The sequence below is a fragment of the Dryobates pubescens genome, chromosome 13 (assembly GCF_014839835.1).
Source record: "Dryobates pubescens isolate bDryPub1 chromosome 13, bDryPub1.pri, whole genome shotgun sequence".
In the NCBI taxonomy this organism is placed as follows: Eukaryota; Metazoa; Chordata; class Aves; order Piciformes; family Picidae; genus Dryobates; species Dryobates pubescens.
The window spans coordinates 11,872,062-11,896,184 of NC_071624.1; the positions used below are offsets into that span (position 1 = coordinate 11,872,062).

A 24,123-nucleotide genomic window follows, 5' to 3' on the forward strand; every position below is an offset into this window, starting at 1 on the left:
CCCCGTGCCAGGACGTACGCTCTGCCTGCTGCCACCAGCGTGCGCAGCTCTGGGCCACCCCGCTGGCACAGACACTCACAGGGCCATGGGCATGCGTGGGACAAGGCACCTGGCTCAGCACTCAGGGCTCTGTACCAGCCTGGGATGGCGCAGTGCCATTTTCCTGTTGTCCTACCATGACACACCCTAGTCCAGTGCTGCCTCTGGTGCAGCCCCAGTATAGGCTAATACCGTCCCACTTTGGTGGTGGTGTGCCACCATGCTTCAGTTCTGTCCCCACAGAGGCCAGTGTTCCAGTGTGGCTCTTGGTGCTGTCCCAGCACAGCGCAGTGATGTCACCAGAGGTGCCTCAGTCCCTTGTGTTAGGGGACAAAAAAATCAAGTGGCAGCACTGGAGCTTCCATAGGCCCCATGAGCCATGTGAGGTTTTAGCCCAGGGTGGCTGTACCGGAGTGACTGGGGGAGTGCTGCCCCAAAGCATGTGATGTGGTCTGCCCTGGCACTGGTGGGAGTTGCCATGTGGCATATCCAGGTACAGGCAATCAGCTTGCTGTGGGCAGGCACTTCCATGGGCATCAGCTGGCTTGTGGTCCTGGGCTGAGCTTTTTGTGCCACTGAGGAGGTGTTGGGGACAAAGCCTTGCTCTCCTTGTGCCAGAGAGCACTATCACCAGGCTTTGCATCCTTAGCCCCTGCCATGGGCACAGGAATGGCTACCATAGCAGCCCCAGCCATGGCCAAGGGATTCTGCCCTAGTCTTGTACACTGCCAATCTACAAGCCCCACCCCACAGCCCACTTGGGGTGCCTCCAGCCTAGCACTGGCTCCCACACCTTGTGTGCCCCAAATCCCCCCAGCACACACATCCCTAAACCCAGCAAGGTCAGGTCCCACAAATTCCATGGGAGCCTGTCATGGGGTGCAGGGGCACAGCCCTGTGCCTGCTGCTGCTAGGAAGAGGCGGGCATCGGGATGGACAATATCTCTGGTTTTAATAAATACATCGGGACCCCTGTCAGTGGGCACCATAAATTATTTGACAAGCTCGGCCAAGACGAGGGCCAGGGGGATTTTACACTATGTACAAGGTGGGCATGATGCCCGCTGTGCTTGCCAGATGAGGGAATGCAGAGAGGAGGGGCAGTTGGTGCTCCAGCCTCTGTTAGCCTGGCTGCTGCTCAATGGCATGAGTGGACAGGGCAGCCCCATCATTGTGGCTGTGCCCAGGCTGGGTGCCTGACTGGGTGCACCCTGCCATGCTCCTCCGTGCCCCCAGCCCTGCGTGGGGGTGATGAGTGGCAAGGACCTGCTTACATCTGCCTGGTCTCACACGGCTCCAGGCAGTGGTCACTGCTCAGCGGCTCCACACCTCCACCCTGCTGTCGTGGACCTTCTCCCGCACATCTGAGGGGGAATCTGGGGCTGCAGGGTGAGGGAAAGTGGGGATGAGAGATGGGCAGAGTAGGTGTCAGGAGGGTGCTTGGGTTTTTTGCTGCTCTGGTTCAGCACCCAAGAGAGATGGGGAGATTCGGAGGCCACAGGGGGAACTCAGGGGGAGCAGTGCCCACAGGTGAGCACTGGCACTCACAGTGGCACTTGGCACAGCAGGGGTTATCCTTCCTGGTAGGGCTGGCACAAGCTGCTGGCGGGCACTCCTGGCGCTGGCAGTGTGTCTCCCCTGACTACAGGGCAGAAAGAGGGTTTGGGGGGAGTTCCTCAGTGTGCAGTGTGTTCCCAAGGATGGTACCCTGGGCTGCTCTCCCAACTATTGGCAAAGCACTGAGGACAGGCACAGGGCCTTCTTTTGCCTCCCCTGCCCAAGGCCTGCCACACTCACCACACACCAGCACAGGATACACTTCATTTCTCCAAAGGGTGGCACGGAGGGGTGCCAGCTCTCGTTGTTGAGGTACCAGCGGCGCCCGAAGCGGCAGGCTCGCGGCCCATCTGCCTGCATGCTGTCGGCCAGCGCAGGGACACTCTTCTCTGGGGCTGCAGGAGAGGGCATGGGGAGGAAGGATGCACTGGGGAAGGGCACTCCACTGATGGTGGCATGGGGAGGTGCAGGGGCTGTGACAGGGGTGCTGGGAATGTGGAGGATAGGGGGGAGGTGCAGGTACCTGGGCATTGTTTGCAGCAGTCAGAGGGGCTGGCGCGCACAGGGTTGGCACAGGTGAGGCGTGGACACTGCACCTTCTCACAGTGCACTTCACCTGTGGTGCCCTGTGGAGAGCATTGTGGGCTCAAGGGGGGCACGGAGCAGTCAGCACAAGGCACATGACCTCCTTCTTGGTTTGAGCCTCTTCTGCAGTGCCCATTATCTTGAGGGCATCCATGGGTGCAGGGGCAGCTCTGCCAACAGGCCAGGCTGGGGTCTGGAGGGGACTAGTACCCACCCTTACCTTGCAGGTGCAAATGGCACATTTGATGAGACCAAATGGGGGCACAACAGGGTGCCAGCGGGTACCAGAGCCTCGCCAGGTCTTGTCCCCGTCAAAGTAGCAGCCTGGGAGAGGAAGAAGAGGTGGACACAGCCTGCAGAGGGTGCCAGGGAGGCCAGAGAAGCAGAGCTACCCCCTCAGCCTGTGCTCACTGAGACTCACCCTCACTGCTGTCCCGTGCCCGCTCCAGCTTTATGTCCTCCTGCCCTGTCTTCTCTTCTGCAAGGAAGAAGGAGGGCATGGAGCAGGGCAGAGGCTCAGAGGGACCTGCTACCTTTAATCCATGTGGAACCCAGCTGCTGCCCCAGCCCCGACCCAGGACCTCCCCAGCCCCCAGATACCTTCACAGATGGGGCAGCACAAATCCTCAGGGTGCACCTGGCGGGTACAGTTGAGGGGCTGGCACAGGATGGGGTCACAGATGACCGTGCGCTTCTGGGGGCAGGATGCACAGGGCTCATTAAAAGGGGCTCGTTACAAGGGGGTACCATGAGATCTATTGTCCTCCAACTTGTTCCCCCCTGGCCCATACTTGGCAGCTGCAGATGGAGCATTTCTTGTCATAGTCAGGTGCCCAGCGAGTGCCATGTGCCCGGTGCTGGCCTTCAAAGAAGCAGGAGTTTGGGTCCTTCTTCAGTTCCTCGAGATCCCTGGTCTTGGTGCCCTCAGAGACCTCGGCCTCCCCTGGAGACAGGCGAGTCCCTCCTGTGTGGCACTGGTTGGGGATGTGCACCTGGATGTGGGCACAGAGCAGGAGGGTTGGCACCACTGACTACCTCACTTCCCATGCCAATGATCAGCTGCCCTCCACGGTCAGGGACGATGAGGAACTGCTGATGACCACAGTACAGACCACGTTTTGCTGCCAGGACTATGCCATGTTGTGCCCCTTCCCACCCAACTCTGGGCAGTGCTGGGGATGGGTAGGGGTGCCTTGCCCAGGCAGAGACCTACCCATCCCCGCATCTCCCCGTGGGGGTGAGCTTTGGTGCTGACTTGCAGGAAAGCAGTGCCTTGGGCCAGGTGCTGCAGCAGATCGGTGTCCAGGTCCTTCACCACTCCCTGAGCCTGTCAAGGTGAGAGGAGCACCAGGGTGGGCATAAGGGCTGGTCTGGTCTCCACTGTGCAGTGCCCCAAGTAGATGACAGTCTCACCTCGGTGCTGTAGAAACCCTTGAGCAGGCGCTTGTGCTGGTGGGGATGGGCACCCATCTCGCCCAGCTCAGCCACTCCATGGAGGTGAGCACTGACGGTGCCATCAGACGGGCGCCCCAGCCCTGCCACTGTGATCTCGTAGTGCAGGTGGCAGTGCTCATCCAGCGAGAGCCAAGCGTGCCCTCCAGCCCCGCTACCCACAGGAGGTGAAACCAGCTGCCCCGCCAGCACCACAGGCATCTCTGCACACAAAAAGGGGTCACGGGAGATGGTGGGCAGGGGGCTGCCACACTGCTCCTGCCATCACCCCTTGTGCCCCCCAGGTACCTGTGTAGCGGGCGAGCAGCCCGCTGTAGGGCAGAGAGATAACCTGGCCCCGCAGCTCCCCCTCTGCCCAGTCCTTGGTAGCCACATTGAGGAAAAGCTCGTTCTGTAGCAGCATGTGGGCATCACGGGCGCTGGGGCTCTGCCAGGTGCCCTGGGCCTGCCAGCAGCAGGAGATCACATGGGTTAGGATAAGGACATGCCCCAAACCCCTTTGCCATTCCCTCCCAGTGCAACCCAGCACTCACCATCCCATCCTTGTAGCTGGGTGTCATGTCAAACAGGATGTTTCTCTTGCTCTTCCGTCGGGGTTTGGTCTCTAGTGTAATGCCCACCACCTCACTGGCAGTGCCAACCACTTGCACCTGTAAGGAAGATGCTGAGGGGCAGTTCCAGGGGGAGAGACCCTTCTGGGACCCCCAGGAGGGAGGGTGGTGTCCCCTTGCTTACCTGGTACTCCAGAGTGCCATTTTCATGCAATGCCAGCTTGGCTGAGCCCACGGCCCCCGTCTTGGTTGGCAGCAAGGCGTCTGCTCCACACAGCACACTTTGGATGGCTTCAGCCCAGAGAGAGAAGCACAGAGCAGGGGTGAGGTTGGCATGGGAGAAGGCGTGGCCAATCCCCCTGTGCCCTGGGTTGCCCGCCCTGTGCTCACTGTCACAGCTGCGGCGGGTGGTGATGGTGCCCGCCAGCTGCCGCACATGCCTGCCCTCAGTCTCAGCCACGATGCGGAGCTGCCCCTGCACCAACCACTGCAGCTCCTGGACAGACAGCTCGCTCAGCACCTCCGCAAAGTCAGGGTCCTGCCAGGGAGGGGAAAGGTACCACAGATCAGCCTTGGCATGGTGGGCACCGTGGCTGCTGGGGCACTTGGGGGAAGAAGATGTCTTTACCTCTGCAGTGATGTTGGCACGGACCTCCCGCAGTGTCTGGCCTTGGTGCAGGATGCGGACCCGCAGTGGGACCCAGGGGGATTCTGGCCGTGGCAGAGGGGGTTGGACTTGCTGAACTGGGAGCTTGTAACCACTGTCCTTCTTTCTCCCAAACCCACCCCTCTGTGCCCAATGCCCCCACACCCCTGCACCTTATTTTCCACTTCCTCAACACCTGCCTGTCCTGTGCTGTGTGCCAGGACCCCTGCATGCACTATGACTCTATTTCCTATGTATCCACACAAATCCTTGCACAACCCACATTCCAAATCCATCCTTCTGCAGCAACCCTCACAGCCCATATGCCCTCCAGCACCCTGTGGCCACACATTCCCCCACAGGTGCCACATACCCCCCCGACCCACGCACACTCCAGATTATGCAGTGACCCCTACACACACCTTAACCCCCACTCATGCCACACACAGCTCCTGTACCCACTCTGAGCCCTGCACCCCAGCCCATGCACCAACCCTGACTCCATCGATGCTGACCCCTACACATCAGAAGCCACATAGGTGCTCAAACTATCCCACCCAGCCCTACAGTGCCTCCCTGGGCAGTGCCAGGCCTCTCACCCCCAGTGCCAGGCTCCAGCAGCCCACGGGCCATGAGAATGAAGTGCAGGTTGTTCTCAGTGTCGCTCAGTGTCAGCATGGCCATGCCCCCAGCACCCAGGTGTGTGGGGTCCGATGAGGTCAGGATGGCACCAAATGTCTCTGTGCAGGGAGAGAGGGCATGAGTGGGCATCTTGGTGGGCACCCACTGGGTGGGCATGCAGAAGCTGGACTTACCTGCGAAGAGTGCCCGGTGCTTGAGGATGTGCCCATGGACCTCTCCAGAGGGTTGTGCCCGGGTGATAAGGGACACACGGAGCTGCTCCCCCCGCAGCAGCTGGACGTTGGCCTTGGACACTGTCCTCCACATCCCACAGAGCTGCAGGGAAGGGCAAGGCTGGGCAGGGGCTGGGGACACCACATACCCAGGCAGGAGGAGGAGGGGTGCTATGCCCCCCAGCCCTCTGGGCCCCTCTCACCATGCCATCCGCAGGGGCAGCACTCTTCTGCACGGGGTGTTCAAACAGCACATTGCCCTCAGGATCACTGAAACGCACTCGGCTTGGCCGGCCCAGCCTGCAGGCACCCAGGGAGTGAGAAAGGACCCCCTGCCCAGACCTTCCTGCCCTGGTAACACCCTTGCTCAGCAGCAGGCAGGGGGATGCATTGAGGAGGGCACAGGGGGCCATCCAGCGATTTGGGGTGGGCAAGAGAAGGACAATGTCCTCCCCTGGGTGTCAAGCACCGTGCTCTGCCCACCCATGCTGGGACTGTCCCAGTTTTGCCATCCTGCTGGGTGCCAGCTTGGCATAGGTACCTTGGGCTCTCCTGCCCCAGAGTGGTGCCAAACTGGCAGCAAGCAGGAGGGGGATCCCTGCCGGGAAAGGCGGCAGGGCCGAGCACTCGAGCCCAGCTGTAAATTAGGAGCATTTTCGGCTCTGTTTGGCTCTCCCGGTCGGAGCTGGAAATTAGTCACCACTTTACTATGCAAAGGGGCCTGGAAGCGAGGAAGAACAGAAGAAACTGGAGTGGGAAGAAGGGAGGGAGAGGAGAGGCTCTGCTGCTGGTGGGCATCTGGGAAAGGCAGAGCGAAGACGGGGGACCCTGGCAGCGGTGCCTGCTGGCAGTGTCTGCAAGGCAGCATGGCACCTCTGTCCTGCTGGGCCCACGTCCTCTGTCGAGCCCTGGAGTTGTTCCCGTTTGTTCCCACTCCAGAGCTGGAGGCGAAGGGGTGAGGCTGGCCTGTCACCATGGGTGTGCCGAAATTCCGGCTGCTGGGCTGGACCCCCAGTGCACTGTCCACCCCCCCTAAAACTCTTGCCTTGCCAATGCGAGGCTACGGCGCTACGGGGAGAGGTTGAAAGGAAAACCAAGCAACAAGCACCTCTGCATCCTTCCCTTTTCTGAAGGGTGCCCACTGTGCCAGCCTGGGCAAAGGACAGGGGACAGGACTCACCGCTCGTAGCTGATGGAGAAGAGCAGGTAGGAGCGCAGCAGGGTGAAGCGAGCCTTGGCCACAGCACTGGACGTGAGGTGCCAGGGCTCTGGGCCGCTTGTCAGCAAGGCCACAAACTCTGGGGAGGGGATGACAGTGATGGTGGGGAGAATGCAGGGGTACCCCACATTGCTGCTGGCCACCCACAGGGGTGACTTACCTGTGCGGGCATCATCACGGGCCAGCCCCTCAGAGCTGAGGTAGGAGCGGTCGTTGTAGGGCTTGTCCAGGTTGTCCTCCTTGTCGTGAAAGTACTCAAAGGTGTCAAGTGCAGGGCTCTTCTCTGGGGGACCTAGCAAAGCTGGCATGGGGTGGGCACAGGGGGAGAGCATTGCACCAGGTTGTTTGTGCCCAAGAGCTTGGAGTGGGGGGCAATAAGACTCCCAAGATAAACTGAGATGTGCCCTGTGGATCATCATGGAGCTCCGCACGGGGGCGGGGGGGACATGCTGGGTGGAGGTAGATGGACAGGCAGGGTATTTAGCCCAGGTGTTGAGCCCTGTGCACCCTCTCTGCACCCCTCCTAGGGCGATTTGGGGACAGCTCTGCCCATCAGGGCTTCCTCCTTCCCACAACCTCCCAGGTATCCAGAGGGCACAAGCAACCTCTGCAAGAAAGCTAGCAGCCAGTTTGGAGGGTGTGTGCACAGTGCCCCCTTTCCCATGCCCATGGGGGATCCTGTGGGTGCAGAGGGGCTCCCTGCAGTGAGGCACCCACGGGCCTCACCTTTAGGGCAGGTGTGGCAGCAGTGCCCAGGCAGCAGTGTGGGCCGGGGGCAGGTGGGCACAGGGCAGTCCTGCTTCATATTCTTGCAGTTCACTTTCCCTGCTGGCTTGCTTCGGCGGTTCCTCTGCTGCGGGGGTGGGGGTGGGTATAGGGGGAGGTGAGGGGTGGAAAGAGCCCGAAACAGCCATGCCAAGGTGTGCCAAACCGTGCTAAGGTGTGCTCCCCCGGCAAGGTCTGGCTGCCCCCATCCCAGCCCATCCCGAGCCCCCCAGACACCTTGCACAGCCCCCAGCTGCCTGTACAGCTGCCAAGCCCAGCCCCACATCCCCTCCCCACAGCCCCCTGCCCAGCTGTGCACAGCTCCGCCAGCCCCGGCCTCGGGGGGCTGCTTGGAGGGAGGGAGAGAGCCGGGGGCCATCCCCGAGGAGGGGGAAGAGGAATGAAGCCTGATCCTTTAAACCCCCCTTCTCCTCCCCACTGCTGCGGGGAGGGGGACGACATCCAGGTGTCCGGCTGGCTGGAGAGATCCCGCTTCCCTTTGCCGTGAGCGGAGGTTTATGGAATTAAGGGGTCGACTTCCCCACCGCCGCCAACCCCCTCCCCGGCAGGGCCGGATCCTAGGGGATCTCCCGAGGGAAGAAGGGGTCCGGGGACTGGGAAGTGCGGGGACACTCACGGGCTCGCAGTGGCAGATAACACAGCGCATCACCCCAAAGGGCTCCCCCAGGTCCGGGTGCCAAGTCTCGTCCAGGGCATAGAAGCGACCTCCGAAGGCACAGCCTGTGGAGACCCCCCCCAAACCCCCACCACCGGTCACCTTTGGGACAGGAACACCCGGTCAGCGGCCGATCCCGCTCCCAGTGCCAGTCCCGCTCTCGGTCATCCTGGGACGGGTGGCAACAAAAAGGGGAGTGGGATGCAGGCGTGCGGTGCAAGGACGGGGGTGCAGGCGGCAGGGAGGGCAGCGCACGGAGCAGGATGCACGAAGTGAGGGTGCGGCTCGTACAGGACAGGGGGTGCCCGGAGCGTAGGGGAAGGAAGAGGGGTGGGTGCCTCCTACCTGCCGCTCCCCCGGGTGGCAGCGGGTCCGTGTCGGGCCGGATGGGCAGGGTCAGCTTGGGGCGGGCAGCGCGGCCGGGCAGGAGCTGGGTGAGGAGCAGGAGCTGGGCGAGGAGCAAGAGCTGGGCGGTGCGCATGGTGCCGGCCGGCCGGGGCGGGCAGACGTCCGCGGCTGGGGGCGGGGAGGGGGGGGCGGCCGCTGCTGCCTGCTGCTGCCGCCTCCTCTGCCCGGCCGTCGGCTCCGGCTCCGCTTTATAGGCGGCGGCATGGGCAAGCGGGAGCTGTGAGCCCTGTGCAAACAAAGGCCCCGCTAATGAGGCGCAGGCAGCGGCCGGCCCGGGGGTGGGGGGGGAACGGGACGACGGGAGAGACTGGGACACGGACACGGGACGCTCGCCAGCCGTGCTCCGATACCCCCCCGTCCCGGTGCTCCGGGCCCACCGGGCACGGGCCGTCCCTGCGGCACTCCCGGGGCACGCAGCTGCCCCGCTGGGCATGAGGTACCCCCGGACTTGGGACGTCCCGGGACACGACCCCCATCCACTGCCCCCTCTTCCCCCGGGCACGGGGCACCTCCGGGTGCAGACCATCCCCGCTGACATTCCAGCCCCCGGACACAGGGTACCTGAGGGAAGCTTTCATCCACATACCCTTCCTCAGAGCATGGAGCACAGCCAGGGGCTGGGCATTTTGGGAACATCACCTCTCCCAATTCACACAAGACCCACTGGGACATAGAACACCATGGAGACATCACCACCACTATCCACAGCTCTTCCACAGAACTTGGAGTGGTTTTGGGCACTGGACATCCTGGGTATGCTCCCATCTACATTTGCCCCCCAGAATAAGTCTGCCCCTCGTAAGCCCCTTGGGAATAAGGCATTTGTGGAGCACCCCATTCAAATACCTCCTTCCTCAATCCATGTACGCTCCACCTGCATGGGATACCTCGAGGGCATGAGGTGTACTGGTGGCTCTCCCTCCACACAGCCCGTTCTCTGCCATGAGCACTCCCAGGGCTTATTGGGCCCCTCCAGGCATGAGGACATCCTGGGGACTCCTCCATCCACTCAGCCCCCTTCCAGGTCACTTGGCATCCCAGGACATGGGACACTGCAGGGCATTGTCCACCCACACAGTCCCCTGTGTCCCATGGACCCGCTGCAGACCCCCCTTTTCAGCACATACAGATCCTCCATCCACTCAGCAGCCCTGAACATGGGCCCCCAGAGCATGCGCAGCCCTCCGGATCTCCAGCGAACGCTGCAAAGTCACATGTACCCCACAATGTGTGCCCTTAACATCCCCAAATCCCTCCAGCCACTGCCCTCCCTGGGCAGAGGAAGGCTCTGGAGCAGGACCCCTGGTCCACACCAGACAGTGGCTGTGGTAGTACAGGAGCCTGGGCTCCATTATCCAGGGAAGGGAGTGGGCAGCTGTGGAAGAGGTTGAGAGCGCAGCACCCAGCAGTGGTTCCACTCTTCACCTGCATGTGCCTGGGATAGTGAACGGCAGCAGCGGGCAGTGAGCAGACACCACAGAAAAGCCTGGGGAGAGCGTCATCCAGCTGGAGAAACTGAGGCATGCACTGTGGGATGGGGCAGGGGGGCAACGGGGAACCAGCATGTGCCACCCATGTCCCTGTCTTGCCATTCCCACCAAGGGTGGCAGGGAGGGGGGGCAGATAGCGGGTGTGTGGCCGTCCAGCACCCGGACAGGGGAAGGAGAGTGGGGAGCGGAGGAGGGGGAAGCACAGGGCTGCCAAAATCAACTCTGGGCGGTACAAACACCCGGCCAGCTGTGCGGTGTAGCTAGGGAAACACGACACAGCTGGAGCACAACAGGCCCCGACCTCCCCAGAAAGCTCCTCTTGGGCTGCCCTGCAGTCCCGTGAGCAGCCTGGGGGGCTGCAGCCCACTGCCCCATGCCCCCGATGCCAGACTGCATAGAGCTGCCCGTCCCCAGCTTGCCTGCAGCTGCTTCATCCCGTTCCCGGTCATGGCTTGGCAGACATCCCCATGCAGTGAGCAGCTCTCCCAGGGAGGGCAGTGGGGTGCAGGGGCATAGCCATGCTGGGGTCTTGCCCTGTGGCAGGAACTGGCACTGGTGCAAGGCAGCAAGGAACAGCTGGGCTTTCCCTGGAGGGATGGCCCGCTGGCATCACCACAGCTTGGACACTGCCAGGGCCCTGGTCAGCCATGAGTATGGCCGCGCTTATGGCCTGCTGCTTGACAGGACTTTCTGTAAGCAGGGACTATGCCCAGCAGCATGGCATCCCCAGTCCCATTGCCCTCCTCACTGTTTCCAGAAATGCCACTGATCAGTCCCGTCTCTTTTGTCCCGATGTCCCTGCCACTGACCTGTCCCCTCTCTTCTGTCCCGACGTCCCTGCTGGTCCAGGATCCAGCAGTGCGGTGGGCAGGGAAGGGCTGGGGTTCACGTGGCTGTGCCAGCGTTGTCGTGTGGTGCCTGCTGTGGCACAGCAGCAGCCCTGGAGGACAGTGGGATGCGAGCAGAGCTGAGTAGGGAGGAGGCAGGCAATGGCTCCCAGCCGCCCCGCCAGTGCCAGGAATCCAGTGCTGGCTCTGGGAACCCAGAGCTCGTCACAGTCTCCTGGCTTGCCTATGGGAGCAGGGAAGCAAAGAGGGAAGCGCCCTCCCCCTTCCCAGGGAAAGGAAAGAGAGATGAGGAAACATGCCTGGCTGCATCCCTTGGCATGGGGGAAACTGTGGCAGTGAATGAGAGGGGGGTTGTGAAGGTGCTCTGGCATTATCAGGCTGAGACTGGGGCCTGGCAGGGCAAGAGGGTGCCAGGCATCCCTGCCCAGGGATGAGGCAGCATTGCTGCAGTGGGGGAGCATGGGCAGGCAGGAAAGGAATGCCCCAGCCATGCCTGGGCATCCCTCATCCACCACCCTGTCTGCTCCTGAAAATGCCAGGGGCTACCCCCAGGTGAGTGAGATAGCTTACCAGAGCCTCAGGGGTCCCTGTGCTCATGGGGAAGGGGTGGTGCCAGCTGGGGTCTGTGTTGGGAAAGTGTTCCAGTTCCACTAGCTGTTTCCCAGCACCTGTACAGGTGTGCTGGCATCACCCAGCACAAAGGTGGTTCTGAGGCACTCTGGGGTTGGGCCTGGTACAGGCACAGCCCCAGTGGGGCTGCCCGCTGCAGACAGATGGAGCTACACTGGGATGGAGTCAGCTGTCCCTCAGCATCCCCAGCCACCCTGTCTGACATCCGCACCCCTCCAGTACCTCCGCCAGGAGTGGTTGTCCAGCTCATCCCTAGGCAGGGAGGTGGTAGCCTTGTGGGGTGCTGTCCTGGCACAATGTGGGTGGGATGACCCAAGGGCACTCTCCAGAACAGCCTGCAGTGCTTCTGCAGCTCCGTGGGCACGTGCCCTGCCAGGCAGCAAGGGTCCCACTGAGGGTCCTGGTGGGCCACAATATCAGGGTCATGGCATGCCTGGCATGAAGGCATTGTGGCAGGCATCGATGCCAGCGCTCCTGCCCCACACAGCTCCCTATTGTCTGGCCTCATTAACTGCTGCCTGTTCATGGCTTTGAAAATGAGCCAGGCCTGGGGCAGCAGAAAGGAGACTTTGCTCCGTGGGGATGAGATTGAGGCAAACCCGCATACCCCAGCGTCCCTCCCCATGGCCTCCCACTGCCTCCTGGACACCCCAACAACCCCTCCTTGCCCCCATGCCAGGCACGAGCCCAAAGCCAGGAAGGTGCAGAAGGCACCCCCTCTCTTCATAAAAAAAAAACCCTTGACCCCCCTGCCTTGTCATGGGGTAGGGGGAGCCACCAGGCTCCCCGAAGCTTTGTGCTGAGCGCGGTTTGCCCCGTGACTAATCCCCCCGGCCCCGCAGACACGCGGCAGGGAGGGGGGGCTGTCGTAATGGGTGGAAATATCTCATAATTCACGTTGGACACGGGGATTACAGCCGTTCCGGCAATATTTGCACAACTGGTAGGCGGCTTGCAGGGCTGAGCAGCCCCAGACAAAGGCCAGGGAGGTCTGGGGATGGAGGGCGTTTTGGGGGTGACAGGTAAGAGAGGGGGATGTGGCTTGGTGGGGTGGACGGAGCGGGGAAAAAGTGGCTGCTTTCCGTCTGCAGACACATGGAGTTTATTATGGAGGACTCTGGCATAGCAGGATGGCTGAGGCTCCTGCCTTCGTCCTGGACCACTGCAGCAGGCACAGCTCGGGGACCCGGATGGAGACCCAAAAGCAGCCTTGTCCACCATGACAAGTAGTTCCTGGCCATGCTCTGGGTCACTGTGCCTGCTCTCAGCGCCCTGTCAACTGCATAGAGCTCCCTGCTTATAGGAGCACCCAAAGGTGCCGGTGTCCCCTGACCCCATATGTCCCCTTCTTAAAGACCTTGTGGGGTGACCCTGGCAAGAGGAAGGCATGGGCCATGTGGGGCATAGGGAGGCTGTGTTTGGTATGGGGATTAGCAAGCTCCCAGAGTGATGGTGGTCTCCCCCCTCCCCAACACCGGACATGCAGGCAAATATTTGTGCCCAGACTTCGCAGGACAGCGAGAAGGAATTTCATTCTTGCGCCCACCTGCGGCTCGGCTGCCTGGCATTAACCCCTTCATTGCCCTGCAAGATGGAGAGAGGAATGAAATGCCCCCTTGGCACATCCTGTGCCCCTGCTTTTGGGGTGGGGAGACGGGCCAAACAGGAGGATGGAGAAAGAGATGGGATTACCACAGATGTCAGTGGGATCACTGGCACAAGGTGTCCTGGTGCAAGGCTGGACGGTTTGCCCATGGGCATCCTCTGGTCAGCACGCAGAGTTTTATGCTGGACAGTGTGGCCTGCTGGGAATCAGAAACAGTGAAAAGCCTGCCAAAGCCTGCCTTCCACCCCCACACTGCAGCATCCTCTTGCGAGCCCCTTCGCCCAGCAGCACCACAGTGCCATTCTGGGCCAGGCTGTGGGCAGCAATGCAGGGTGCGGAGGGTGTGGGGAGCAGGATTTGCCCACGGATGTTTATTGGAAATTTGCGAATGTAGAAAGAGGCCCGGAGGGGGCAGGGAGCACCCAGCTCCAGAGGCTGCCTGTCCCTGGGGCAGGGGCCAGCCTGGGCAGAGGGTTCCCCGCTGCCTGGCACCCCCAGAACCCTGCTGTTCTCCTTTCCCTGGCCCCGGAGCCAGCTGGGCCCTAAGCAAACGCGGGTGTTTGCTCACGCCAGGATTAGCTGCTCTCTTTGTTCCTTTGACTTTCTCCACCCTTTATGCCGGACCCTTTTATGGGGGCTTCAAAGGGGGCTGGGATCCCCCTCTCCCTGTCCCTGGAAGCCCAGGCTTGCTTCCCATGCCCCCCCTGCCTTGCACTGACATCCTGGGGGTGCCCACTGAGCACATCTGGCTGGCCTGCGGGGACAACAGCTGTGCCACCCATCCACGTGCTTATCCCCCTTCCCCTCCCCACTGCCTGGCACCTCCAGCTGCCCTCAGCACCTCGGTGAAGTGGGTGTGAACGGCTGCCCCCCGCAGTGGGATTCCTGGCACTTTGCACCCTGTAAGGAAAGGTGGGAAACTTGTCACCAGGATCCGGCCAGCTGTGCAGCCCCACTGCTCCCCCCCCTTCCTGCCAGAGCCCTGCTCATCTCAGCCAGAGCCCCAAGCCCCTCCGGGGTCCCTGAGACTTCCTCACTGCCCCCACACCATCTTCCTCCACAGCATGCAGCATCCCTGGTTTTGGGCTGGGAGAAACATCATGGCTCCTTCTGCCTCCCCAGCCATGGCCCTTTTCAGTTCAATAATACCCAGCTGCTCACTGTCACAGGCTCTGCTCACCACCTTCTGACACAGCTGAAAAGGAGCGTTTTGGAGTGAAGGGACTCTTGTAGGCACCTTGGGGTGCCTCGGTGGCCACTGGGGTCCAGTAGACCTCCAGTTTCATCTGCCCTCTGCTTTCCCCTGATAGGTCCTTTTGCCTAGTTATGAAGGCAATGAGAGAGCGCAAGGCACCAGAGATCTCCAGCCTGACATCTTCAATGGTTTTGCACCCACGGAGGAACAAGGATCCAGGCATGGTGGGAGCCTAGCAGGGACTGGCAAGGGGCTGGTGGTGGGAGCAGGGCCAGTGCTGGCAGAGGGGCCGAGGGTGCTTGTGGGTGCATTTGCAGCTTGTCACGTCCGCAGAGACGGGACACGGCCACACAGAGGAAGACCGGCGGTGTTTGACGCCGCTGCTCCCAGCTCCCGCTGCCTCCAGCCTCATCAGCTGCCAGGCTGCCAGCCTCATCCCCAGAGCCGTGACACCCGCTGGACCCCATGTCCAGGCACCCTGTGACCTGCAAGGTGGGCTGCCAGGGGCTGAAAAGGGCACGGGATAGGCTGAGCAGGGCTGAGGTGTTTACTCTTGACTGTTGTCATCCGGCCAGGCACTGCCGGGAACTGTCGGCTGCAGGGACAGGGGAGGGAGTGTGCCAGAACGTGCAAGCACAGGGGTGTGAGGAGGAAGCGTGTGGGGGGCTGCTCAGCCCCGGGGGTTATCTGAGCGTGCACCCTGATGTGTGCTGCAGGAAGCATGCGTGTGCATGTCGCTCTGAGGTGCACAAGGGAGATGTGTGCACGTGGGGAGGGCACACGTGTGTCATAGGAACACACACGTGCGTGTATGCACAGGTATGGGTATGTGCACCCCTTACCTCAGCAGCCAGAGTGCCCTGGAGAGGCTGGTTTTGCTGGGGTGTGTGATGATCATGCCAGGGCCTGGTGCTGGGCAGATGCTTGGTATTTCTCCTACCCAGAAAAGGAAGAGGCATTTGTGGGTGCTTCATCTGTCCCACTCCCAACCAATACCCCCAGTGAAACAGCCCTGGAAACCATGTACCAGCCAGACTCCTATGCTCTATCACACTCTCCAGCACGGTGGGTTTCCCAGTGCATCAGCTACATGAGGATCTCCACCCCCTGAGTAGCAACTAAGGGTGACAGATGCAGCGGTCAGATTTCACCTCTGGGTGAGGGTAATAGTGCTCAGGTTCCAAATGTGGGTGAAGCTGACCAGGGATGAGGTCCACCTGTGAATGAGGGTCACAGGGGTTGGAGCTTACTTCTAGGTTAGGGGTTTTGGTAGCTTTCATGCCTGACTGTCACAGCCAGAAACAGGACCCCATCGGGGCTGATGGTCAGAATCACTAATGCCATCTTTCTGCAGGTTGCAGAGCCACCGTCACCCCCTGGACAGGCACGGCCGAGGCACTAACCGCCCAGGTCCTGACAGCTGAGAGCTCAGGCCAGGGGGCAGGTGAGCAGACCGGGGACGCCCTTCCCGCGCCCTGAGCCAAGGGAGGAAGCGGCCGGAGGCAGGAAGCCTCCCCCGGGCCCGGGGCCCCCGCTGCGATTTCGCTCGAAGGTCAGCGGCGACACAACAGGAAATCGGCGCTGCCTCGGCCGGGCAGCCGTGCCGGAGCCATAGAGCCGCGCCGAGCCGAGCCGTGCCGTCCGGGGGTGCTCCCGGCCCTCTGTCCCGGCTGGGGGGCTCACGGGGAGCCCACATCACCGCCGCCCTCCATGGAAGGGGGACGGGAGTCGGGGAGCAGCCGCTGGCCCCAGGGTGGAAGATGCAGGGCCGAAGCCCCCAGCTGAGCATGGAGTTAACCAGTGAGTGCACGGCTAAAAGGGGGGACGGGAGTACACAGGAAGGGGCACGGCGTCAGCAGCAAGCACTGCGTCCACAAAGCCAGAGGGCCCCCCACATGGGCACATCAAGAGATGAGCCCCACAGGTGGGCAGCAAACCCTAGGGGTGGCTCTGGTTTGGTTGGACCTAGCCATGACTAGCACATGAGAGCAGTTGAGCATCTGTCCGTGCCCAACCTAGGGAAAGAGGCTGCACCAAGGGTTTTTGGGATCAGGTGTAGTGCCAAGGCGGGCAGCAAGGCAGGTGGATGCACAGAGGGCCTTTGGAGAGATGTCTGGCAGCAGGAAGGGCAGCGAGAGGCGTCTGGGGTGGTGGCATGCCGGCAGGCAAGCCCTTGGCCAGAGCAGACTTCAGCTGCGGGATGCTCCAGGCAGGGATTCCCCAAAGTGCACGTGACACCCAGAGCTGCCTCTGGCACACATCGGAAGGGCTGGCCCTGCTCTGCTCCCTGCCTGCAGTGGAGCTGTAAAACCTGGCACAGATGTGCCTGTGTGGCCCGCAGCACACACCACCTACACAAAAGCCCTGGCTCCCCCCAGCAGCACCATGCCCTCTCAGCCACCCTAGACATCCCCCTCCACCCCTCCCGCAGTCATCAAAGCCAGCATCAGGCTGGGTTGAATGATGACTACTGCAGGCATGGCTCCCAGCTGGAGCTGCCAAAGGTAACCCCATCTTCCCCAGGACTGCTCCTCTTCACATCCTTCATCCTGCAAGTGGAAGACAACCATGCCAGCCCAACACGGCTGGTCTGTGACAACAGACTCATCCAGAAGTACATTATGGAGGCCAAAGACATGGAGAAAAGAATGGTGAGCTTACAATCTCTACCAAAACCCGAGGCCAGGGACAAGCACAGCTCCTGGTCCTTCAGCTCAGTATCTTCTCTCCCCACCAGGGCCAGTGCCAGGCACTGCCTACACTTGACTGTCCTGCAGTACTGCCTTCAGTGGACATCAGCCTCCAGCAGTGGAAATCCAAATCGGTGAGAGGGGCTGGGAAGAGTGCTGGCACCAGGATGCCTGCAGGGACTGGGAAGGCTTGGGTTGGCACAGGCACCAAGAGTACTGAAGGAGATAACCTGTGGATAGGGCACATCTGGTGGCACAGGGGGTGGAGGACCCCATCCAGACCTAGGGTGGGCAGAGGAATGAATGAGGGCCTGAGAGTCAGCCTACTCACTGCCTGCTTCCCTAGAACGAGACCAAGCGTCAGGAGATCCTCTGTGACCTGGCACTGGTGGTGGGCGCTGTGGTGGAGGCCCAGGGCCACGTGGCGCACGAGTGTGGGGCCAGGCAGCTGAGCCAGCTTTACCAACATGCCAACTTCTTCTTTCTACTCCTGCAGACCTTCAGCTGGGAGGTAAGACTGCCACATGAGCCAAGCCACTCTGGCACAGGTGCCAGCTGTGCTGGGCACAACAGCTTTGTTACATCTCTCATCCCACTCTTGCTCCTCAGGTAGGGCCCCAGGAGCCAGGCTGCTCCCCACGCACCATGCAGCAGACCCATGTCCCCAGCATCTTCCTCACCTACCGGAAGCTTGTGCAGGGCAAGCTGCGCTTCTTCTTCTATGATCTGGCCAAAGACTTGTGCAAGCAAGGCCAGGGGGGTGGCAGAGAGCCTCGTTGTGGGGCCAGGTGAGGCTGTGCACAGGGTTCTCTCCTGGTCCCAGGTCAGAGCAACCCTGCCAGACACTGAGCTGTGGCTCTGGTGCCCAGGAAAAGCACCTGCAGGGAAAGGGTTGGCTCCTTCTCCTCAAGCCTTCGACAGCTGGGCAGGCTACGAAGGCAGAGAGCAGCAACACTCGTGTGCCAGTGGGCACAGGCCCTGCTCCCACCCAGGCAGGCTCCTGTACTGTGAATGCTTTACAATTAAAGAGGTATTTTTCTAGACGGTGGTTTGCATTATCCTTCCCCCCTTGCTGTGCCCCTAGCAGGGCAACCGAACACCCTCAGGGGCCTCAGCAAGAGGCAGCCCCTTGGAGACCTGCTGCGGGTCTCTGCCTAGCACCCAGCTCCCTCCTGCGGCAGTCGTCAGCTCTGCAGGGCAGGTGGCTGCTGCCAAGCACGGGAGCTACCATGAGAGAACCCAGAGGAGTTTTGGACTGCCTGTTCTTTGGGAAGTGGTGTGGGTCCCCTTTGCCTCCCATGCAGGTGTACTTACTCCCTGTCAACCTCATCTCTCAGCCAGCAGAGCCAAATATAGAAAAAACATCCCAGTTTAATCAAAACCAAGCCTAGACTAGCTCAGTTCCTTAGGAAGTGGTTCCCATCCCTGAGGCAGACAGGCAGCTGTCCTGGACCATAGCTGAGACTGCACACGCTTCTGAAGCACAGGAAGGCAGGGGTGAGGAGATGCCCAGCACGCAGGACCACAGGGCACCCAGCATGGTGTTTACTCAGCTGTCAGGCAGCTCTCTCCATGCAGGAGATGGGTCTGCAGATCCCAGCAGGAGTCAGAACAGGCTGGGATGAGGAGGGGGCGGTTTGCACCTTCCTCTCCCAGCTCTGAAGAGGCCAGACAGCATGAGTGCTGGGGCAGGATTTGTGGTCAGAGGGCTCCTGGTCGCTCCTTTCTGCCAGCAGAACGTCTCTGGGGCAGCCCACAGAGGCAGGTCTCCTAGAAGGCCAGCTTCTTCATCAGCAAGTAAACTCGAGAGTCCACTTCAAACCCATGCAGGTTGTTTGCATCTCCCTGCAGCCGCATGAGCAGCCCCCCATAGGATGCGTAAGCAGAGCTGGAGCAGAAGGAGAGAAGCAGTGAGTGTGGGGAATCCCATGGGAGGCCCAGGATGAGATACTGGTGCCTCCCCCATGCCAGAGAGCCTCCCCCTCCTGCTGACAGGCACTCACAGGCGTGTGGCTGCCTCTGTGGAAGTCTCATCCCCCTCAATCCTGTACACTTTGCCGTACATCACGTACTCGAATTGGTCTGCCCTGCGACAGGATGCCAGGAGTTCAGAGAAGCATCAAACCTGGGTGTTCCCCCAGAAGCAGAGCACCCTTTGGCAGAAGGTACCTCACAACCCCTCGGCACCTTTTCCCTCATCCACCCCACGTAGCCCCCTGTACCTGGATGGCCTGTCATCTGTGGGGTTATATTCACCGTCATCTAGGGTGCCATCTTCATACAAGGTGCTGGCAATGACCAGGCGGAATTTGTCCCCTGGAAGGAGAGGGCAGAAGAGCAGTGAGAAGGCAAGGCACACAGCCAGAGCAGCACCAGCCCAAACAGATTCTGAGGTAGTGGCAAGGAACTACCCTTCCAACTGGAAGTTCTCCAACAGGATTGCAAGGAATGAGGAAAAGATGACACTGGATCCTGTCTCACCATAAGATGTTGATCACCAGAATGATCAAAGCTGGAGATCAGAAGGAGCCCAGAGTCACCAGGACATTACTGCTGCTATTTTCATAGGATGCAGCAGGAGATTTACAGGGAGAGTTCCAGAAGGCTTGTCTGAGTCCTGGGCAAGTACACAAGACTCTGCAGCAGCAGTTCCAGCCCTTCTGCACTTCACTGAAGGTAAAAGTCTCTTTCTCACCTGTTTAGTACATTTAGTCCATAAAAGCTCACCTTACCACCACCTGAGGCAATTGCACTAGACAGCACCTCTGGGGAGCTGTCAGGAAATAAGCATAAATACAGCAAGGTGGACCAGAATCCAAATCAGCCCCAGCACACAGTGCCCACTACCTCCTTGAACTTAGGGCCAGGACAGGCACCCAAGGAAGGCTGACACTGCTCATTCCTTGCTTGCAGCAAACTCAGTCGTCTTTCTCCAAGGACCCCTCTAACCTCACTCCATCCTAGCAACGCTCTAGATTAGCGGCCAAATAACTTACCAAGGTCCACAGGATAGATCTGGATATTCACATCCAGGATAAGGTCCATCTTGAAGGATTCGCTCTCACAATGCAGGCGGGACACTACAAAGAGCGGCAGAGTGAGTGACAAAGACAGAGAAGCTGTCCCAGGAGCTTGATGGGAGCAGGGTCCCAGGCCAGGTCTTTATCCTCGCCCCACCGCAGGCCTGTACCGGAGCTATTTGGGAGGAAGGGTTGCACAGCGCTTGGAGATGGATGCTGGAGCCTGAGAGCAGACTGAGGCGCGCAAAGGCAGGAAGAACATGCTGGGGAACAAAGCGCACCGGCGAGCGCGGGAGCGTGTAGGGGCACAGAAGCCAGGCACACCGGGTGCGGCAACACATGGCGAGGCCAGTGCTACATGATGGCTAGGGAAAGGGGGTACTTGGGGCCACCCCGGAAGGAAAGGCAGACAGGGAACGGGGAGAGGCGGAGGTGAACAGGCCACTCTGAAGGAGGGCACAGGACCCCGAGGGAGGGCAGCGCAGGCCCGGGCTGAGGCCCAGTGAAGAGGCGGTGCAGGTCCCCACTCACCACGGTCGAACTTCTTGCCCTCGGGGTCGATATCCTTCACATCGAAGATATCCTCGAACAGGATGCCCGCCATGGCGGCAGCTCCGCGTCCAGCTCCCGCCCCGGCGCCCACTGATGACGTCCACTGCCTGCCGCCACGGGACGGAAGTAGCCTCGGGGCTCGGGCGGGGCTACTCCTGCGCCTGCGCACCGCTGCTGAGCGGCGCTGGACTCCGTGCGGCCCTAGTGCCCGCCGGCCACAGTTGCCGGCAGGGGGAGCTGCGAGGCCGTGGATGGCACCGCGCGGGGTCGCGCAGCCCACGGCCATGGACGGTCCCCGTATGCGGGCCCTCTCGGGCATCGGCTCCCACGTAGGAAGGGCCGAGCTGCCCCACGGGAACTTTGTGGTTCCCCAACAACCCTGAGGCATGAGGCAGAGGGGCTGCATCCGACCTCCGGCCGCAGCTGGACATTAGTGTGATGAGCTGCGCAGACTCAGCCAAGGATGAAGCTGAGGAGATGCAGCCCTCACCGCCTCTCCACCTCCCACGCCAACGACGTGGAGGAGGGACAAGCGACGGCCATCACCTGTGGCCTGCCGATGAACCGTGAAGGTGGAGGGAGGTGGGTTGGGATGGTCTGGCACAGCAGGAGCTGGCTCACACGTTGGGGCGCCACAGGGTGCCCGCACACCTGGCATCTGCTCGGGAGCCACTGGCTTGGGGTCGAGAGTTCAGCATTGACCCCCCCCTACCTCGGCCCCCGAATGCCACCGCTGCCCTGCCTTAACCGATTTTTCCCTGGCCTGTGCGAGCTGTGGCAGCGGGGACTCTGTGCGCTCTCTGGACAGAGAGTGCCTACCCAGACGTAGCACCGAGGGGACTGGCATGGAGGTGGAAGGCAGGGACAGGTTGGATGCGGACTGAGGAGGATGAGTGGTGTGGGCCATGTGTTTGGCACGTGCCAGCAGCCCACTGGGGACCACAAGGCCATGAGCAGGGACATCTGTGCCTGTGGTGTGGTGGCTGTGAGGGGACATAGCCCCTGCTGTCTCTGAGAGCCTGACAGCTCAGTTGAGGCCCCATTCCTGGAGATACTCCTGGAGATCTCCAGGATGTGGCCCTGGGTGGTATGTAGAGCCCAGGTGCCCCCAGCGTCTGTACTGAGATGCCTGTCACGAGTTGTCCGTGGTACCCAGCGCTGGGCAGGTGTGACCTCTCCCCTGCATGTGTCCCCTGTGATGGGGTGGGCTGGTGAGAAGGGGCTGGTGGCCCGCGGGAGTGAGCGTGCAGTCAGTTCACAGCGGGGTCATCTCACAGTGGTGGCGCTCAGAGGAGACAGCATTAAATGTGCTGGGAGGTAACTGTGGCTCATCATCATCATGTGAGTGGACTACCCCTCCCCCTGCCTAGCCCTGTGCCCACTCCCTGCTTTGCCTACCCAGACGTGGGGAGGAGATTCAAGTGTAGGGGCCATGACCAGGCCCCTTTCCTGGTGTGGACGTCCCTCATGAGCTCCCAGCACCCTCCCTGGCATCCTGCGCTCCAGGGTGCTCCTGCCTGCTGTGGGGAGGGAGGGGCTAGACCGTGGTGGGCATGGGCGCCCTGGGCACCCCTGTGTAGGGGGCACCCAGGGCGGTGCACATTGCCAGGGGGTGGCAGCAGCACACAGCATGACAGAGCACTCCGGGGGTGTTTGGTAAGTGGGGACCCTCTACCCCAGCCAGCCTCACATTGCCCTCTGCAGCATCCCCAGGGTAGCAACCTGGAGGGATGTAACCCACCAGGCTGCAGCTGGCTAGGTGGGCCAGGGTGGTGTGGGGCCCAGGGCTGTATTTTAGAGCTGGCCTCTTTTGCTGGCTCACCCTCCCACGCCCTCACACTCCACACCCCATCACTGTGCTCATGGGTATGGCACAATTAAAGCTGGGGGGCCCTGGCATGGCTGTGCCCCCTGCTTGGATGCTCTCAGGGCCACTGCAGGGTGACACAAAGGGCTTTTCCCACCCGACTGTTCCCTCTCACTCCTGCTGAGACCTGGCACACTTGGTGCAGGCCAGCAGGCAGTCAGGACTGTACTCACCAGCCGTTGAGACAGGCCCCCAGAGATGCTGCTGCCCACATCCCAGCCAGCCATGCCGTCTGTCTCCCTGCCCTTGCGGGACTAGGGCACACCTGAGCCCCGACCTTGGGTGCAGGCGGGCACGGCCCCACACGGAGGTCATGGGCACACAGCCACCCATAGGGCCAGCTGGTGGGGAAAGGAGAGGGCAGGTTTCCAGCTGCACCCCAGATGCCACAGGGCCAGTGTAGCAGCAGGAACCTGGCTTCCCCTGAACCCTGAGTGCTGCCTGTGTGGCAAGGCCATAGTGCCAAACCTCCTCCTTAGCCCCCAGCCCCCTCCTTGGCCCTGTGCCCAGACAGTCCATGGGGCAGGATGGGCTGGGAGACACAGCTCTGGCATAAATCCACCTGAGTTTGGCAGAGGATGTGGCACCTTGCTTTTTCCTGCACCACATCCCCCTATGCCCTGGCTCTGCCCACGTACCCTCTGCCTTGCTGACCCCATGCCATGCTGTGCCACAGGTGTGTGGGGTAGCCAGAGAGATATGCCAACCTTGTACTGCCTTAGCCTGGTTAATGCCAGCCTTGTACTGCCAGGCGGTGAGCAGATGGTCCTGGGGTGGGTGTTGGAGCATTGGCGGGTGCTGGGGGGTCGGCACTGCTTTTGGTGCCATTGCGAGGGTAGTGCCTGTTTGCCAGCCAGGTGCCTGGCGTCAGCTCTTTATCTGGGATTAAACAAACCCTCCCCAGATCTGCCACCAGGCACTGCCCCTGTGCCCATAAGACCAGCCCTCCCTAGAGCCCCTTTGTGCCCACTGACCACCTCTAGGCTGTGAGGGGCAGCCTGGAGTGGGTTCTGGGAGAGAGTCCCTGGAGTGAAGAGCCCTCCAAAAGAGGACCCCATGCTCCCCCCACTCTGGTCATGGCATAGCCCTTCAGGTCTCTACATATCTGGGTGACTGGGGCAGGCATACCTGGAGTCGGGGGAAGCTGGTACCCCCTAAGGAGGGCATGATGTGTCACCATCTTTGTCCCCACCTTGGGACACTCCCCAAAACATCACAGTGCAAATTGAGACCCCTGGGGGAGGAGGGGAGTACCCCTGTCCCACCATGGCTGGGGAGGAGCCACCATGCCCGGGCATGGTGGATCCTGGCAGCCCTGATGCCCAACAGTGCCAGGCTCCCAGAGTGAGGGTGCAGCCTCCCCCCTGTCATTAGCTGCTTGGCTGTTATCTTCTGACGATAAATTATACAACACAAGCGCCTTTGAGAGGCAGCCAGGCCTCCATCCGGCAGGATGGCCTTCGGGGGCCAAAC

At 61.2% G+C, this 24,123-nt stretch overlaps 3 protein-coding genes across 3 annotated transcripts; 1 reads left to right on the plus strand and 2 right to left on the minus strand.

Moving 5' to 3' along the window:
* Positions 1-989: 989 nt before the first annotated feature.
* Positions 990-8,842, minus strand: CHRD (chordin). Its single transcript, XM_054166442.1, has 23 exons — positions 8,690-8,842; positions 8,306-8,409; positions 7,630-7,756; positions 7,064-7,204; positions 6,865-6,982; positions 5,888-5,984; positions 5,646-5,787; positions 5,430-5,570; positions 4,813-4,895; positions 4,575-4,722; positions 4,369-4,475; positions 4,161-4,283; positions 3,922-4,078; positions 3,595-3,836; positions 3,395-3,508; positions 2,973-3,173; positions 2,782-2,875; positions 2,603-2,659; positions 2,402-2,505; positions 2,120-2,222; positions 1,837-1,991; positions 1,588-1,681; positions 990-1,421 (listed from the first exon to the last, which is right to left on the minus strand). Exons 1-23 carry the CDS (start codon positions 8,823-8,825, stop codon positions 1,354-1,356), a joined length of 2,856 nt encoding a protein of 951 aa, XP_054022417.1. The 5' UTR covers positions 8,826-8,842; the 3' UTR covers positions 990-1,353.
* Positions 8,843-10,837: 1,995 nt separating this feature from the next.
* THPO (thrombopoietin) lies at positions 10,838-18,155 on the plus strand. Its single transcript, XM_054166581.1, has 7 exons — positions 10,838-10,934; positions 15,876-15,965; positions 16,007-16,445; positions 16,953-17,172; positions 17,259-17,345; positions 17,558-17,722; positions 17,821-18,155. Exons 1-7 carry the CDS (start codon positions 10,838-10,840, stop codon positions 18,001-18,003), a joined length of 1,281 nt encoding a protein of 426 aa, XP_054022556.1. The 3' UTR covers positions 18,004-18,155.
* A 425-nt stretch (positions 18,156-18,580) lies between these two features.
* Positions 18,581-20,894, minus strand: POLR2H (RNA polymerase II, I and III subunit H). Its single transcript, XM_009903538.2, has 5 exons — positions 20,763-20,894; positions 20,208-20,291; positions 19,434-19,527; positions 19,215-19,298; positions 18,581-19,099 (listed from the first exon to the last, which is right to left on the minus strand). The coding sequence occupies exons 1-5, from the start codon at positions 20,833-20,835 to the stop codon at positions 18,982-18,984; spliced, it is 453 nt and encodes a 150-aa protein (XP_009901840.1). The 5' UTR covers positions 20,836-20,894; the 3' UTR covers positions 18,581-18,981.
* Between the last annotated feature and the right edge of the window lie 3,229 nt (positions 20,895-24,123).

Bases quoted from the DNA above. Each gene is read 5' to 3' on its own strand.
- CHRD (XM_054166442.1), bottom strand. From the start codon at position 8,825: ATGCGCACCGCCCAGCTCTTGCTCCTCGCCCAGCTCCTGCTCCTCACC. The intron at 7,205-7,629 runs GTGAGGCCCGTG...ACCCCATGCCAG, and splicing joins CTGCCACACCTGCCCTAAAG to CTTTGCTAGGTCCCCCAGAG. The intron at 2,660-2,781 runs GTATCTGGGGGC...TCTTCCTTGCAG, and splicing joins GTGCTGCCCCATCTGTGAAG to AAGAGAAGACAGGGCAGGAG.
- POLR2H (XM_009903538.2), bottom strand. From the start codon at position 20,835: ATGGCGGGCATCCTGTTCGAGGATATCTTCGATGTGAAGGATATCGAC. The intron at 19,299-19,433 runs GTACAGGGGGCT...ATCCTGTCGCAG, and splicing joins ACAGATGACAGGCCATCCAG to GGCAGACCAATTCGAGTACG. The intron at 19,100-19,214 runs GTGAGTGCCTGT...CTTCTGCTCCAG, and splicing joins ACAGAGGCAGCCACACGCCT to CTCTGCTTACGCATCCTATG.
- THPO (XM_054166581.1), top strand. From the start codon at position 10,838: ATGGCCCGCTGGCATCACCACAGCTTGGACACTGCCAGGGCCCTGGTC. The intron at 10,935-15,875 runs GTAAGCAGGGAC...ATCTTTCTGCAG, and splicing joins GCTGCTTGACAGGACTTTCT to GTTGCAGAGCCACCGTCACC. The intron at 17,173-17,258 runs GTGAGCTTACAA...TCTCCCCACCAG, and splicing joins AAGACATGGAGAAAAGAATG to GGCCAGTGCCAGGCACTGCC.